At 45.4% G+C, this 18,085-nt stretch overlaps 1 protein-coding gene across 1 annotated transcript; it reads right to left on the bottom strand.

The window, feature by feature from the left end:
• Positions 1-8,138: 8,138 nt before the first annotated feature.
• On the bottom strand, positions 8,139-17,017 carry LOC132374371 (glutathione S-transferase alpha-4-like). The gene is given in 6 exon segments (XM_059937982.1): positions 8,139-8,277; positions 8,279-8,347; positions 11,103-11,235; positions 12,794-12,926; positions 15,525-15,576; positions 16,931-17,017. Coding segments are annotated over 6 exon segments (528 nt in total). The 3' UTR covers positions 8,139-8,223.
• Positions 17,018-18,085: the final 1,068 nt, after the last annotated feature.

Here is an 18,085-nt window from a genome sequence, read left to right as displayed (position 1 = left end):
AGCCCATTCTCAAGACTCTGACCTTTGAAAGTATGGCACTTTTCCATTCATACAGAGATAAAAAGTTACAGAGGGGCTTCCCTGGTGGCGCAGTGGTTGAGGATCTGCCTGCTAATGCAGGGGACACGGGTTCGAGCCCTGGTCTGGGAAGATCCCACATGCCGCGAAGCAACTGGGCCCGTGAGCCACAACTACTGAGCCTGCGCGTCTGGAGCCTGTGCTCCGCAACAAGAGAGGCCGCGATAGTGAGAGGCCTGCACACCGCGATGAAGAGTGGCCCCCGCTTGCCGCAACTAGAGAAAGCCCTCGCACAGAAACGAAGACCCAACACAGCCAAAAATAAATAAATAAATAAATAAATAAATTTACAGAACAGAGAACAATATTTGTCTTGCTGGAGATGTACAGGAACACTGTGACCAGACCTACATGGACAGCTGCAAGAACAAAGGCTTCGCATCCCTGCTGGGTACTGGCCGGCACCAAGAAGTCTGCAGCCACCAGCCACACCTCTCCCCTTTTGGTATAAAAGAAACCTGAATTCTAACTCGGGTACGATGGTTCTTTGGGACACTAGTCCACCATCTTCTGGTCTGCTGGCTTTCTGAATAAAGTCTCTATTCCCTGCCCCAACACATCATCTCTCGATTTATTGGCCTGTTGTGTAGCAAGCAATATGAGCTTGGACTCAGTAACAGTAACACCACCACCACTACCAGGGAAGTGAAAGTGAATCACCCACCCCCCTCTTCCCACCCTGGGCCACCAGTCTAGAGGACCTGCTTATTAGAATGCCCTCACCAGAGGCTAGGCCAAGCAAGGAGGTCCCTGCAGGGCTGGACTCAATGCCATCAGAGGTCATGCTGGGAAACGAGATGGAATACTCTCTCCCCAACAGTGTCTGGATCTTTTTAAAGCCTTGTGTTTTATAATCATTTTTTATTAACTTTGGAAGAAGAGGGCACCTTGGCCCTGGCAGGAGCAAGCCTGGCTTCTTCCCCTCGTCCGGGTCCTGGTTCTGGGAATCTCAGTCCTCAGGCTTCTCAGGGCCTCAATTTCCTCACCTGTGCAAACTCAAATGATCATATGTCTCTTGGAATGTTGTTGAAAGGAGTAAATCATATAATAGATATAGAGCGCCTGGAAGAGAGCCTGGTCCATAGAATATGCCTGGTAAATGTTACTTTTTTCTCATGACCTTTGTCTAAAGCAATCTCTAATCTCAATGTGGTATAGTTACAGCATGAGGGACCCTTGATCCCTGATATATCCATACCTATTTCCTGATACCTGGAATTCCTTTTTGAAGGGACAAAGCTGTTACTACAGTTAAATATGAGGCATAAAGGACAAACTGTAGAGAGAGGTTACATAAATCTGAGAACTAATTGTGAAGGGAAAGAGGGTTATGGTTAGAGAGTCCAGAAAGAACAGGATCCCAGTCGGCTTCTTGGGCAAGGATGGTGGTATGTACAGGGTCCTCCAGCCCAGGGTCTGTCTGTCAGCTCTGCAGGTCCTGAAACACCTCTGTGTAAAGTGCCTTTGGAGGTAACACAACAGGAGGGAGCTTACTTTCGTTAAAAACAAACGAGACGGGCTTCCCTGGTGGCGCAGTGGTTAAGAATCCGCCTGCCAATGCAGGGGACACGGGTTCGAGCCCTGGTCCGGGAAGATCCCACATGCCGCGGAGCAACTAGGCCCGTGCGCCACAACTACTGAGCCTGCGCTCTAGAGCCCGCGAGCCACAACTACTGAAGCCCATGTGCCACAACTACTGAAGCCCGCGTGCCTAGAGCCTGTGCTCTGCAACAAGAGAAGCCACCACAATGAGAAGCCTGCGCCCCGCAACAAAGAGTAGTTCCCGCTCACTGCAACTAGAGAAAGCCCGCGTGCAGCAGCAAAGACCCAATGCAGCCAAAAATTAAATAAATGAATAAATAAATTAAAAACAAACAAACAAACGAGACAGCGTGTGAAATTGTGTCACATGCTGCAACGTGGATGAACCTTGTGAACATTATGCTAAGTGAAATACACCAGACACAAAAAGACAAACATTGTATGATTCCAATTTTTACCGAACCAAACTTGGGTCCTCTTGCCTGCTCGCAGTAAAGTCAATCTACTGATGCTGGGTTGTGGTGAAGTAAAGTGCAGCATTTATTATAAGGTGCCAGACAAGGAGCCTGGAATAGTTCATGCTCTAAAAGCCCAAACTCCCTAATGGGTTTCAGGGAGGCATTTTTAAAGGCCAGATGAGGGAGGGGTGTCCCACGGTATGTGATCAACTCGTTTACAATTATCTAATTGGTTGATGGCAAGGTAATGGTGTCACAGGGGTTAATTAACATTATCAATCCTCAGGCTCCAGTAGGTCTGGGGGTTAAGTGCTCATGGTCATCAGGGAGTTAACTTCTTCCATTTGGTGGGGGTTTTAGCATCTGTAAAACAACTCAGGAAAAATGCATCAGAAACTGTTAGCTAGGTATTTCAGAGAGGAACTAAAGCAGAGGACCTGGGGGAAGGGGCCTGTCCCCGGAAGTCCCCATAGGGTTCCACGCAGTTACACACTACGGTGATGTACCTAGAATAGGCAAATTCATGGAGACAGAAAAGAGAATAGAGGTCACCAGGGGCTGGGGTAAGGGAGATGGGGAGTTATTATTTAATGGGTACACAGTTTCAGTTTAGGCTGATTAAAAATTTCTGGAGATGGATAATGGTGATGGTTGCACTACAGTGTAAATGTGTTTTGTGCCACTGAAATGTGCACTTAAAAATGGTTAAAACATTAAATTTTACGTCATGCATATTTTACCACAATAAAACACACATGAGAGACATATATACAAACCAGAGATATCTGTTATTTTACAAGAAGAAAATAATTTCCAGGAGGACCAGAATGCTCCTGATAGCCAACCAACACACCCTTAACCCTGGAGAAAAACCTACAAGAGAAGCTGTGATGGACTTAGAGAATGAACTTATGGTTACCAGGGGGGGAAGGGTGGAGGGAAGGGATAGTTAGGGAGTTTGGGATTGACATGTACACACTGCTATTAAAAACGGATAACCAGCAAGGACCTACTGTAGGAACTCCGCTCAATGCTATGTGGCAGCCCGGATGGGAGGGGAGTTATGGGGAGAATGGATACACGTATATGTATGGCTGAGTCGCTTTGCAAGTGCACAGCATTGTTAATTGGCTATACTCCAATATAAAATTTAAAAAGTTAAAAAAAAAGAAAAGAGAGAAGCTGTGATGAACACAGAACCCATGCTAGGAAAGTGGGGTGATGTTGAAAGCTGACTTGACTCATGAAACTATTGACTCAGGAGCCATCATCAGTGCCCCCAGGGCAACTTCCCAACCATTCACAAACTGGCAGAGAGAAGAAATGGCAATACTTGTAAGCCCTGGGGGCAAACTACCAGACTGCTCCAGCTGCAACCCATCCAGGACACACAGGTGGGAAAGCTCTGCGTTAGGGGGCCCAGAATATTCATGTTCAAGTACTAGAACAGTCTGCAAATTCCTGCCCTTTGGGAAAACTGCCAGTTGAATTACAGCTTACTTTTGCATTAAATCCTATTTTCTTGAGATCATACCTCAAAGTCCTTAACTGATTTAGGGTCTTCAGAGATTTCCCCAGCAGGAGCAGCGATCAACCTGAACAGGGAAGATTTGGGGGTGAGGGTAGTGTTCTAAAGCTTAAGTGAGATGCTGCTTGCACAACTGTCTAAATTTACTAAACATTATTGAACACTTTATATCAATTATCCCTCAGTGATGCTTCTTCAAACATAGCAACGTGGCATTTGTATAAACAAAACCAAAAAAACATTGAGTTGTAAAGGTAAGATTTGTCCCCTTTATTATTGTTTGCTTTACTTCCATAAAAAGTTTTATCCAAAAAACAGTGCATCAAGTTCCAATAGTGTAATAATCTGAAGGAAAAAAGTCCACCCTTGCAAGATTTGGGGAGGATCCAATAGATATTGGATGGGAATGGGCTTGGGGCAAAAAACGAAATACACTAATCATAGCATTATAATGGCTGCTGAGGGCTATGAATAGAAACACCAGGTCCAAGTTTGCTGCGAAAGATCTATTGTAAGCAGCTTTTGGCAGGAAAGAGCTCTTTGCAGGAAAGAGCTCTCTGCAGGAGGCCCCTTTTGTCTTGACACTAACCTTACACTAGGCACCCTCATGTTCTACTCATCTCCGGCCCTTGCACGCCTTTCAAATTTTTGATCACACAATACCTTGCCTAACCTGTTGGTTCTTTCCGTAGATTAAGGAAGTAGAAATGAAGAATGAGTAATTAACAGATGACCAGATCTCTTCCCTAGCTTCCCCTTCAGTAGTCTTGCGAACAAACTGTGTGAACAAGAAAACATGTAAAGAAAAATCACGTGAAGTCGACAAGGCTGCACACAAGCCGGCACACAGTGGGGGACGGCGACGACTCTGACCCCCCATCTCAATGCTTAACTGAGATTACTTCCCTTTTTCCCTTTAAAAACTTTCATGGCCAAGCAGAATATTTGGAGGTGGTTTTGGGGGGACATTGAGTCTACCATCTCCCCAGGTTGCTGGCATTCCGATTTTTTTTTTTAACATTTATTTATTTATTTATTTATCTAGGCTGCGCCAGGTCTCAGTCGCGGCATGCAGGGTCTTTCAGTTGCAGCACGCGGGCTTCTTAGTTGCAGTACGTGAACTCCTAGTTGTGGCATGCATGCGGGATCCAGATCCCTGACCAGGGATGGAACCTGGGCCCCCTGCATTGGGAGCGCAGAGTCTTACCCACTGGACCACCAGGGAAGTCCCTGGCATTCTGATTAAAGCAACTTTCCTTTCTACCAACATTTGCCTCTCTCAAGTATTGATTTTTGAGTGGCGAGCAGCGGACTTGATTCAGTAACACTATTTCTTACCTATCTTCAGTCTCCCAAACTGAACACCAGGCCACCGACAATTATATTGAGAAGACCATGGGTCCCAACTTCGGGATCCAAGTTCTGGTTGAGCCACTCATTAGCTTGTGATCTTAGACAAATTTGGCTCCTCTCTCTAGTTTGTCCCATCCCTAAAACCAGGATGTAATCCCTGCTGGCCGCACACCACAGTGGGAGCTTAGCCTGTGGGGTAAGGGGCCTGCTGAGCCTGACTTTCCCTCTCTGTAAACTGGGGAGCTGTGGACCTGTGGGGTTATGTCCGCCCAGCACCTCTCCTTTTTCTCCGGGTAATACCAGCTCCACTCCCCTGAGGAAGCTCTCTTGCCTCCTCCACCTGGTTCCACTGTGGCTGTAGCAGTGACCCAGGACCACCCTGGTCAAGCCAACCACAGAACAAGGAAGAGACTGAGGCCAGCACACAATGAGATGTGGGCAGTCCTGATGGTCTGAAGTCCCTGAATTCACACTTGCTCTTTCAAACACATGTGCAAATAAACCCCTTCCTTCTTTAAAAGCAACAACTACAACTCGCAAACCACCCTCCACTCCCCCACCCAAAAAATAAAAAACGGAAACCAAAAGCCAACCCCTCTCTCCCAATTTTGCTTCAGGCTGGTGACCAAGTGGGAGCAACCATCTCTGACTTGTTCTTAACTTTCCTCTCTCTGGCCCTGTGCCGAGAAGCTCATACAGCAAACACATGATTTGATGTCCAGGGTAGAGTTCAAAGGGATGATTAAATATCAACATCAAGTTAGGAGGGGCCATTATGGGGCCCCTGCCTAGGTTTTAATTCTTTGTATGCTGAGGCCCAAACAAACAAACAAAAATAGGCTTTAACTGAAATAGGGGAAATTCATAGTCACCTAGAAGAAAAATTCTCATTTGTCAGAGTTCCAAACTCCCGAAATGGGAGAGCAAGGCTGGTACCAGGAGCTCCATCCCAGCATCTCCTGGAAGAGAGGACCAGGACCCACAAGGCCCTGCCCTCCATCTCAGTGGGCAGTTTGAGCTGACAGCCTTCACTTGCCCTTCTTTTTCTGTCCAAAGCTGACTCCCCGGTGTCAGAAGAGGAAAAGTGGGACCTTGAATGTTGCTGGGGGCCATTGGGATCTCTGAGGCTCACTTCCTTGGGCACCCAGAGTTACCCTACTAGCTTGTGTAGCAGGTCCTGGGCCCAAAGAGAACCCTATAGGGAAGGACGAAGCAATTAGGACTCATAATAAAGACAGCAAGTTACACTTAATGGGATTATCGGGCAACGAAAACTTCTGGGGCTTTAGGGAGCTGTGCCTTTGTCAGTGCCTTTGGGGTGCGTGCCAGGCTCGGGTCAGACCTAGGGCTTGTGTTCAAAACCCATGAAGCAGAACAAGGCAAATCTGGCTTAGAGCTTTGGGAACTCAACCACGAGGTGCTCGGCTTCTCAAGGGAGGTGCTGGGGCAAGGAGTGAGGGAGGACCCAGGAAGTGGTTGTTTTTGAAAACAATCCAAGGAGGAAAGGATTTTATCTTTCACTGTAAAAGCCTTCCAAACTGTTTGAATTGTTTATCAAGACCATGCGATAATACTGAAAAGAAACTGGTTTATAGTTTTGAATCATCTCCAAACAATTTTTTTCTTTTTCCACTTAATTTCTATCAGGTCAGACTCTTGGCTTTGGTGAAAGTCAGAGGAAAAAGTCATCCCACACAGAGTGGGCCGTGTTTCCTCTGAAACACCATCCATCTCTCTCTTCTTCACCATCTTTTGGCCATGGCTGTGCAGGTGGGGGATGAGATGGGGCTGTTTGCTAAATGCAATCCCCAGGCTGGGCTTTGACTGACTGGAGCTCAGGCCTTACTGGGCAAGGGGTGCTGACTGGCCTGGGTTGTCATAACTGATGATCAGTCCATCCGTCCTCTGAATGGGGAGGAGGAATAGATGGGACAGGGTATAGCATAAGGAAGGTCATGCCCCACGGTGGTCCTGAAGAAGCAGCATGAAGTCTGGTGGGTCATTAAGTCATTTCACAAGTAAGGCCATGAACCTGGATATATGCTCAGAAACTGATCCAGTGCGTAGCCTGGGCGGGACGTCCCAGCAGCAGCTTAGAGTGGTAAAGTTGTGTACCCCAAGCCATTGGCAGGGGCCCTGCTCCAGGCCAGAGACCCCCCAGGAGGAGCCACAGCTGGGCCTGGAACATCACCCTGAATAGCTCTCCATCCCTCACCAAACAGAGCCCTGACGGGGGCCGAGTTCCAAATTTCACGGCTTTAGAACATAATAGTTACCCTTAAAGAATGTATATCAAGGCTAGGGAATCTTTGGGTCAATTTGTGTAAATATTCTTCAGTTATATCTAATCTCAGTGTTACTTGGAATTGTTCGACCAAAGCAAAACCTAGCCTCAGGTGTCTCTGTTAAGTGGAATAGGGTTGTCTTAATTGTCCAAGTTTTTTTCAGGGTTGCAAGATGATGTTTCCCGGACGCTCTCTGTCTCCCATGCTTCCTCTTAGGATTTACTGGTGTCAGCCATTATCTTACTCCTGATTTGTCATTTGCCACTTTTTTCCTATCCCAAATACTCAGCATCACTGTGGGTGTCGGAGAGATCCTGCCGCCTGAAATCTCTCCTCACTCTTCCCTCGATGGTCCTGGTCTTGATGCAGATAGCAAGAACAGTGCCCTCTGTAGGCCACTGTCGGAAATATATCAGCTTCTTCATTTACACAGAACAGTGATTTCATAATCACTGTAACCATCAACCACAGTTGACGAGCTTAAAAAAATTTTCACATATCAGAATATTTGTTTTTAATAAATTTATTTATTTATTTATTTATTTTTGGCTGCATTGGGTCTTTGTTGCTGCGCGTGGGCTTTCTCTAGTTGCGCTGAGCAGGGTCTACCCTTCGTTGCGGTGCACGGGCTTCTCATTGCAGTGGCTTCTCTTGTTGCGGAGCCCGGGCTCTAGGCTCACGGGCTCTAGAGCACAGGCTCAGTAGTTGTGGCGCACGGGCTTAGCTGCTCTGCGGCGTGTGGGATCTTCCTGGGCCAGGATCGAACCCAGGTCCCCTGCGTTGGCAGGCGGATTCTTAACCACTGTGCCACCAGGGAAGCCCCAAAATGGTTTTATATTGCATTTAATTGGCATTTGCTGCAGATGGCAATATGGTTTTGTTCTTTTCAGACACTTTACTCCTAGAATCTACAGTTGCTTGGCGACATAAGCCGATGCTGCGATTGGTTTATTAATTTGCCATTGTAAGCCTGCTGCCTTTAGAACCGCAAAATGTTCCTGACAACTTCAACATAGTGGCTATCCGGGGGGCAGCTTCCTCTGACTCCCAGGCTGCAGGAACTTCTTAATTATAGGGATGTTGCTGATTCTTGTTTTAAATGCCTGAAATGTGAAACAGTAAAATCAGGGTCTCAAGAGCAGTCACAACCTTTAAGAGAAACCAAAACTTTGTCATGAGAGGGAGAAGCTTAGATTGTCAGCTTGTGAGGCCCAGAGTGCTGACTCCAAGTTAATCCTCAATACACATTTCCGGGGTATTCCTGAGAAGGGTAATACAATTGCTGGCCTGTTTAGCATTAGTGAAATTTTCTTACTGAACAATCATTGAGGAACTTCCCTGGTGGCGCAGTGGTTAAGAATCTGCCTGCCAAGGCAGGGGACACAGGTTCGATCCCTGGTCTGGGAAGATCCCACATGCTGCAGAGCAACCAAGCCCGTGTGCCACAACTACTGAGCCTGTGCTCTAGAGCCCACGAGCTGCAACTACTGAGCCCGCATGCTGCAACTACTGAAGCCCGTGCACGTAGAGCTTGTGCTCTGCAACAGGAGAAGCCACCGCCAGGAGAAGCCCACGTACTGCAACAAAGAGTAGCCCCTGCTCACCACAACTAGAGAAAGCCCGTGCACAGCAACGAAGCCCCAATGCAGCCTAAATAAATAAATAAATAAATTTTAAAAAGAAAAACTGACACCAGTAGGTAATGCATATTAATAACTCTAGAAATTCATATTTCTTGAAGTATCAATTCCTGTTCTAGGAATTTATTATAAGGGAATAAGTATGGGTATGAAATAACTATAAGAATGTTAGCACAATGAAAAACTAGAAATAACCTATGTTTCTAGGAAAATATAACTGATTATATAAATTATGTTACCTCCCTCCAAGAAATATAAGTCAGCAATTTAAAATGATATTATATATATATAAAAGGAAGGAGGAAGATCCCTGTATTGACAGAGAATGCAATGCATTGCATCGTTTAGTTAAAAAAAAAAAAGCCCAGGGCAGAACATAATATACACTATTTTCTGTCTTGTGTGAGAAAGTGGGAGGAGGGGAGATAGGTATATATTTATATTTTCTTATATCTGCATAAATAGGAACCCTGGAAGGGTACACAGGAAACCAATAAAAAAGATTATGGGGGTGGGAAGATGGGAGGGCAGTGGTGAGAATGAGATTCCATAATTAATGCCCTTTTTATATTAGTTCTGATTTTTCAAAACGATGTGACTCTATTGCTTAATGATAATAAAAGGAAATGATATTGCAGAAGAATACTGACATGTAAATAAACACACACATGTGTTGACATGTAAAAAAATGTTAAAAGCAGGCCACAGAACAATATTTAGTATGATGCCATTTGGGAGGAAAATGTAAAATAAGACGTCAGGAAGTCTAAAGCAGAAACATTTGGCTGGTAGGATTACTGTTCTTTTTTTTCTTTCTTTTCTTCTTTTGGTTTATATGAATGCCTTACGTATTTCTTTTTTAATAATTAAAAAATGCTAGTCTTAAACTACAAAACCTATGGTCACCTATTAGAGAAAATGTTTGTAAGGAATTGGAATAGAAGCCAGGTAAGGTCTGGCAGTGGCAGGAATCATAGAGAGAGGTCTGAGGATGGGCAACACATCAGGAAAGAGGCAGTGCTGTCTTGTAATAAGGAAGAACAAATCTGACTCCATATTAGACCTGGTCCTTTTCCTGTGCTTAGTCATGCTGGCTTTGCACATTTTGCAAAAGAATGTTGCCTGTGGCCTGAAATATACAGGATAGCCTATTTTCAGGGCTGTAACCTTTAAGAGTCCATTCATATAGAGATAAAGAGTTGCAGAACAGAGAATAACATTTGTCTTGTTGAAGGTTTACAGGAACATTGTGACCTGACCTACTGGACAGCTGCAAGAACAAAGGATTCCTACACCAAGAAGTTTGCAACAACTGACCATGCCCCTCCCTCACCTTCCCTTTAGAAGTGCTTTGCTGAAACCCTTTGAGGAGTTCGGGGTTTTGGTGCACAAGCCACCTATCTCCTTGAATGGCCCTGCAATAAACCTTTTTTTGCTCCGAACTCCCACGTTTTGCTTTGTTTGGCCTCGCTGTGCATTGGGCACATGAACTTGTGTTTGGTAATACTCTGAGCAGAGGCTCTGAGCAACTGAGGGGCTTCATGGGGACCCCTGGCATCAGGGGGACTTAACGGGGCAGAATGGTCTGGTAGGAGCTGGGGAGGAAAACAACACAAGCAGACCTGTCAGCCTTGCTTCTTCAGTAAAAACACACTCAAAGCACTACAAGAAATGGAAAGCACTAAATGTTTATGCTAGAAATCAAAATAATCTATTCTTTCTCCCTCCATAAGATTTTACTTCCTAAAAATCCTATCAGAACAGATATCTCATACCCTTTCATCGCCCTTGGTTTATTCCAATTCTGTTCGGTTAGAGGTTCCATAATTACACTTTGTTTTGGGATCCTTATTAAAATTTTGGTCCAAATGCAGTACAGCTCCAACAGAGCTTCCGTTTTTTTCAGATTTCACTCTTTATTCTCATCAGCAGTAGGAAATGTCACAGTCCTGGATCCTGGAGGTGGAGGAGGGGACTTGCTGCACTGTGCACCCCCCTCCCCCAGTTCTCATCCGCCCCTCCCCCACTGCCTCCTGGGCTGAGGGGGTTGGAGGGCCCTGGGAGGCGGGGACTTGGGGGGGCCGTCTTAGATGTCAGCCCCGCCCTGCCCCCCGCCCCGCCCCACCCTTCTCTCCGCAGTAGGATCTGAGCGCGCAGCTGTCACCGACCCGGACCCTGTGCCACACCCGCCTCGGCCAAATAGATCCCTGCAGCCTACCTTTTCAAAGACGGGGAAATGCCGGGTTTTAGCTTTCTTCACAATTAAAGCCGGGTTTTCCTCTGGGGGTTAGAGCGCAGCCAGCGCCACCATCATCATAAGGTTCAGGATGCCATCGGCATACATGTAGATCCTGACAAGACAGGTGGACTCTCGATCCGAAAGGAACCTTTGAGTATGGGGTTTCCTGATCCGCCACTTTTTTTGGTGCAATTAGATACTGGGGAAATGACTTTTTTTTTTTTTAATTGAGGTAGTTGATTTACAATGTTGTGCTAGTTTTGGGTTTTTCAGTTATACATATATATATCTATTTTTTCTTCAGATTCTTTTCCCTTATAGGTTATTACAAAATACTGAGTATAGTTCCCTGTGCTATACAGTAGGTATACTACTAAACAGGTCCCCTGACTGCAAATCCAGATAGAATTTTATAGTTTCAAGTCTTTGTTTTGTCTTAAGTTTACTCATCTCCGGTGAAACCGAACTATTCCTGGGAGGAAGACCCAATCATCCTCAGCCAGTGCTCAGCACAGAGTGGATGCCTGTGGTGTATAAATGCAAAAACAAAAACAAAAACAAAAACCGTGTCCAGGGGCTTCCCTGGTGGCGCAGTGGTTGAGAATCTGCCTGCCAATGCAGGGGACACGGGTTCGAGCCCTGGTCCGGGAAGATCCCACATGCCGCGGAGCAAATGGGCCCGTGAGCCACAATTACTGAGCCTGCGCGTCTGGAGCCTGTGCTCCGCAACAAGAGAGGCCGCGATAGTGAGAGGCCTGCGCATCGCGATGAAGAGTGGCCCCCGCTTGCCACAACTAGAGAAAGCCCTCGCACAGAAACGAAGACCCAACACAGCCATAAATAAATAAATAAATAAAATTTAAAAAAAAAAAAAAAAAAACCGTGTCCACTCATCTTCACCCTTCAGTATTTGTGATAAAATGTGGCAGCTCTTCCCATCAGTAGATGGGGTCTGCTGCCTGGGCTGACCTCATGACTCGCTTTGACTAATAGAATGAGGTCCCAGTTCTGAGCCGAGAACCTAAGAGCCTGTGTGCTTTCACCCTCTCTGACCACCCTGCCTGGCTACCAGGAGAACAAGCTCAGGATGAGAGACTGAGAGACACGGGGCCATTTGCCCCCCACAGTTGATAGTCAGCCAACACCCCAACCAGGGTCTCCTCGCTGACTACTGGTTGACCGCATAGGAGTGAGTCCAGCCAAGATACGTCAAGCCTGGCCCGGAAATGCCGACACCCAGATGACCCGTAGACTGGTGAGCAATAATCCTTGTTGCTTTAAGTCACTGGGCTTCAAGGTGACATGTTATACAGCGTTATTTGCAGTAATTGATCATTGACACAATGCTCAATATTTGTTTGCTGAGTCAGTCATTTCCACCTTCATGCAGAATAGTTTACCAGGTCATTTGATGAGAACATACTTTGTTAGGAGTGGGGAGAGAATACGAGAATGTTGAATGCAAATTGTGATGAAGAGTAGAAGGGGAAACTTGGAGCAGGTATTCAGAGTATGCACAAGACATGCTGTTGTAGCACGAGCATCTCCCCTTGTTCCCTTGCCTCCTCCCCTCCATCCAGGCTGAAAGGTTACATCTGAGCTGGGTCTCAGTTGGTGCAGGACCACAGAGCTTGGCTAAGAACCAAGTATAGGCACGAACACTCTGGTACCTGAGTGTCCCCTTCAGGTCCTTCCCATGCAAGTTGTACTTAGCAGCAAGGTAGCTGAGAATGGCTCTTGTCTGTGTCAGCACCATTCCATCAATTTCAACCAGATGCACCTGGCGGAAAAGCAGGCATCCATCTGTGGTTTGAGTGAAGAGAGGTTAAGATACTCTCCCTCCATGGTTGTGGTCACCCTGCAGGAGGGTCCACTTCTAATTTCATTGTGATTATTCGTTTTCATCCAAAGTGGTGAGTTAGAGCCCCCAGTTGTTGAGGAAATGTCTACCATTTGCTTCATGGAAAATGTGAGATTTGCTTGATGGTTTCATGAATTTTTGTGTGTTGGTTAATCATGATTATTTTAAAGCTTTCTACATTTACTCTGACTGTGTTATGGTATAAGTGCTTTTGGTTTTCAAAGTTTCAGGTGTATAAGAATCACCTGGAAGAGGTGGGTTGTTAAAAATACTCACCCCACCCTCCAGATATTCTGATCAGGGATGGAGTCTGAATTCTTTAAAAAGCACAACAGGTGTCACTCTAGGTCTACACGGCAGCGGGATGGACGTGACAGCAAGAAACCAGGTCCTGGGTCCGAATGTCAGCTTTAGCCCTTCCCGGCCATGTGACTTCATGTAAATGACTTATCTGAGCTTCAGTTTCATTTTCTCTAAAATGGTCATAATATCCAACTAGCAGGATTTTGAAAGGATGAAACAAGATAACATAAGTAAAACACAATACTGTCAACAATCAATGTTCAGTAAAATCAAATTTTTCTTCTCTGTCAGTGACTGCCTATATAAATAATGCATTTAAAGATGTACTACATATAGTGCTCTTTTCATGGGGTCTTGAAGAAATGAGCAGCCTTTAAATTTTCACTCACACCTGTACATTAATGAGGATAAGGAATTTTACCTAGTATAGGAGCCAGACTTCACCAGTGCATTGGCAAAGGCCACAGTTAATTCCCCCAACTTCCAATACTGTTCCTACTTGGCTTAATGAGAGGTGGGAACATGGTGGAAGAGAACCAGCACAGGCACCAGTGACAGCTTTCCAGGGAGCTAGTGTCCCTGTCTCATGGGGGTGATGGAGGACTTTGGGCAAGTCTTCAACTTCTCTGAGCCTATTTTATGATCTGTAAAAGTATCTGTCCTGTCCATCTTACTGAGTTTCTTTGAGTGAGATCATACTTGTGACCATACTCTGGAAATATCAATACTATTGTTAATGGAGACACTGCAAAACCTCCATTTCCTAGAGGCAGTTCTACATTTGTCCAAAACTGAAGGAACATCTAAAGCTGGGCTCTGTGTTGCTGCTTATCAGTGATGCAAACAGCCATGAGAAATGATCTCTGCTTCTAAGAGCTGATCGTCCTCTTCGGAAGGATTAAAAAATAATCTCACATCAAGAATGCAGGAGAGGATTTTTGAGATCATTTAGTTCAAGTCGTTCATATTATAAACGATGGTACTGTGGAGGCCAAGGGGGCAAAGTGACTTGCTCAAACCCAGAGGGGACAGCTAAGCCGGCAGAAGTGGCCTCCTGACTCCTGGCCCAGTGCTCTCTCTGGCTGTCCCTGTTTACAAATAACAGCAATGCTCAGGAGGGTGTCCCAAGCACAATAGCAGCATCACAGACTCAGGGAGGGCTGGAGCATTTCTTAAGCTGTTAGGGAGCACTTCCTGCCAGATTGATCATGGGAGAGTTCATGGAGATACGTCCATTTATTTATTCAGTACATAGGTATTTAACCACTGCTATGTGACTGTCCTTATTAAGAGTAAAATGGGGCAGAAATAAAGAGGAAGAGGGGAAGAAGCGCTTCAGAGGTATTCTAGATAATAAAGGTCCTGGACAAGAATTGGGAAGGGCTAAGCATGTCTTCCCCCTCAATGAGATCTCCCGGCATACTGCAATCTAGGACCAGAGAGATTCTGTTATTCTATGGCAGGGAGACGAGATGCAGAGAAATTAAAGGCCTTGCCCCAAACCATGCAGTTGGTAAACACTAGGTCTGTTGATGACTTGCTGAATGTCTTTCTTAAAAAATAATTTGTGTTAATTTCATGACTATTTATCAGCAACAATAGGGACACTGGGTTTCCTTAGATAAAGAAAACATCAATCACATTATGGCTGTTAGAAGTTTAAGAAGGACTGGGAACTCACCAGTCTTCTCTCCCAGTGTGAGAAAATTTTCTGGGGAATTGTAAGGATTAAGGACTTCTTCTAAATTCAATCAAATTTGGATCTTTTCTATAGTTTTGATTCTACAGTTGTGACCTGGTAAAACGCTGTCTATCTGCTAAAACCACTAAGAAAAAGTGAATAGGAACCATGAGAACCAGAGAACATCTTCGGTGCAATTCACCCTCCCTTTTACTCCCTCTCCTCCAACCCACTGGATCATTGTAAAGAATTCTTGAAGGATTCTCTGGTGGGATGGGGATTATTGAACCAGTTGGCACTGGGTCAACCCAGGCTATCATATCTAGTCGAAGCCAGAATCATAACCTACTTGAGGAGCTTTTATGAAGGCTAAGGAGGTAGTGCTGGTGACACATTTAGCTCTGTGCCAGGGACACAGCGAACAGTCAGTGTTAGCAATCACACTGGGGGCCTTTTCTAATGGTTGTCATTCCAGAGCTCTGTGTTGAAATGAATATTTCCAAGAACATATTTGTATTGTTTCCGATAAGATAACACTGAATAAATCTAGGCTCACCCTTCTGCAACTTCTCATATTGTTCTCTAGTTTCGAGAAATTCTTCTTCAAACTAGATAAAGGATAGAGACATTGCTATAACCTTAAGGTGAGAGAGAGAGAGAGAAGGAAAGAGAAGCGGGGGGGGGGGGGGGGGAGAGAGAGGAAGAAAGGAAGAAAGAAAGCAGGAAAGAAAGGGAGAGATGGAGAAAGAAAGAAAAGAAAGAGAAGGGAGGGAGGAAGGAAGGAAAGCAGGAAAGGGAGAGATAGAGAAAGAAAGGAGAAAGAAAGAAAAGAAAGAAAGAGAAGGGAGGAAGGAAGGAAGGGAGGGAAGGAGAAAAGAAATGCTCACAGTATAAAATTCCCAACGGCTTCCAGAATGAAAACTTTAAAAGGAACCACAAAGCTATCTACCACATAGCTGAAAATTCTGACAGAGCGTGTGTATAGAGTAGCTTAGACTGACATGGGACTGGCATCCCTTTTTGGCTGTTGCCTACTTAAAGGATATCCCCAAGCCCCCATTCATATTTTTCCTTTTCTTCATCTTAGCTCTGCCTTCTCTCCAAACTCTTGTCCTTTCCTCCAACTTCCCCAGGGATTTCTCCTCTTCCCTTTCCTCTCTTTCTTCTCTCTCTTCTGTGTTTTCTCCCTCCATATCGGGTCAAATTAAGTTTTTCTTTGATGCTTACATATTCAATGAAAGGGATCCAAAGATCATTATTCAGGTGGGCGTATCATCATTTATTGATGGAGTTTCCAAAGCTTTTGTGGGAGAGAGTGACCTTTTTATCCCCCAGACCTTGAGATGGGGGTAAGATAAGGTGAGTAAAACAAAGTAAAATAAAGAAAGTCCTAAGTTCATGTTCTAGAGGAGATGACATTCAAATAGGGACAAGGGAGTCTACACCTACATGAAACAAAACAATTCCAAAGCACTTGTGAAAATCTACAGAGAAGTCAGCGAGAAGGAATTCAGAGTTAAGGGAAAATCCCAGTGGGGCAGACCTTTCAGAGGAGGGTCAAGGGGGGGGGGCCAGGCTGCAGCTGGGCCTAAGGTTCTGGTGGACAGTCATGGGTAGAACATGATTGAGGTGCTGACCAGAGCTGGAAAGACCCCAGGAAATCAGCTGGTCCCAACAGAGAGAATGATTTAGATGTGGGCCTCCTCTCTCTCCTCTGTCTTGTGATCCATCAATATCTTTCCAGGCTCACAAAGCTTCCAGAACACCTCCCTAGGCTTCCCCCTTCATACCTCTGTTTAAGCAGAAGACTGTGATCCCTCCTTCACCTCTTACAAAGGAAGGCAGTTGGAAAGGAAAGAGTGGATACAGCTTGAAGGCACCACCCTGACTTTTGAAGGGGGAAGGGGACCACGTCAGTCTCGCCCAGATTACCCTCCTTCCCTTTCCCAATCAGGAACCAACCTCCACGCCAGCTGCAGCCAGCAGCCAGCAGATTGACTCTATCCTGCCCCGGCCATGGATGTAGCAGAGCTTGGGTTTGGCCACCATGACTCCTGGCTTGGGTTTTCTGAAGGGCAAAACAAGAGAAATGTGTTTAAAGAACAAACTAACACAGACTGTATGGTGTGTCTCCACTTAAAAACAACTCCAAAATTGGTGAAACAAAACTATTATTTAGGGATGCATACATAGGAGGTAAAACTAGGAAGAAGAGCAAGAAAGTAATTATCACAGATACAAGATGGTGGTTATCTCTAGTAAGGAGAATGGGGGTTGTGATTGGGGAGGGGGATGTGTGGGGTTCTGAGATGCTAGTAATGTTCTGTTTCTGAAGCAGAATTAGTAATTAGCCTTTATAATTAGTCTTTAAACTGTATAGAAATGTTTTTGCACTCTCCTATATGTATGCTCTATCTCACAATTTAAGAAAAAGGAAAGAACAAACTATACCTATCAAGGTATCTTGGTGTTCTGTAGGTGTTCTGTAGATTCGAGAGCCTGCCTCTGGTATTTTGAGAAAGGAACCAAGGGTTAATAGGATGGTTTCATGAATGACCCTGCAAAAGAAATCTTTTCTAACAGTGAGAAGGAGCTGGACCTGTTGGGCTGGAAATGATCCGTGGGAACTGGGGACTCCTTCGTTTCTGTCACGAGATTTTCCTGATGCTGGGACAAGCACAGAAGCAGACTGAGGCAGGACCAAGATCTAGTCCTTACCCGGCCACCAAGGAGCTGGGTAACCTCAAGTCCAATTCTCTCAACCTCTGTCTGCCTGCATGCCCTCATCTGTAACTGGGAAGAATTACGCTAAGTGAGCCGCGGCCTTTTCAAGCAGAGTATAGTGATAACGTACGTGTACCCAGTGGCACTTTCTATCTCGTGGTTGCAAGAGTCACAGTGGCTATTATGTTAGTGACCCCTGCCAGGATTATAGAGGGGCTCAAATGAGATAACATAAAGGTAAAGTGCTTTGAATATACTAAAGCTCTATACCAACTAAGAGAGTGGTTGGATCTTCTTTTCTCATGTTTACCCCTCTGACCCCAGATGCAACAATGCATCCTTCAAGAAAACGGCAACGATGCCAGCTGTTGGCACAGCACACAAGGCGCTCGG

This window comes from Balaenoptera ricei, chromosome 11, assembly GCF_028023285.1.
Source record: "Balaenoptera ricei isolate mBalRic1 chromosome 11, mBalRic1.hap2, whole genome shotgun sequence".
Taxonomy (NCBI): domain Eukaryota; kingdom Metazoa; phylum Chordata; class Mammalia; order Artiodactyla; family Balaenopteridae; genus Balaenoptera; species Balaenoptera ricei.
The sequence above is the reverse complement of the archived record's forward strand: the minus strand, read 5'-3'. Positions and strand labels throughout refer to the sequence as shown.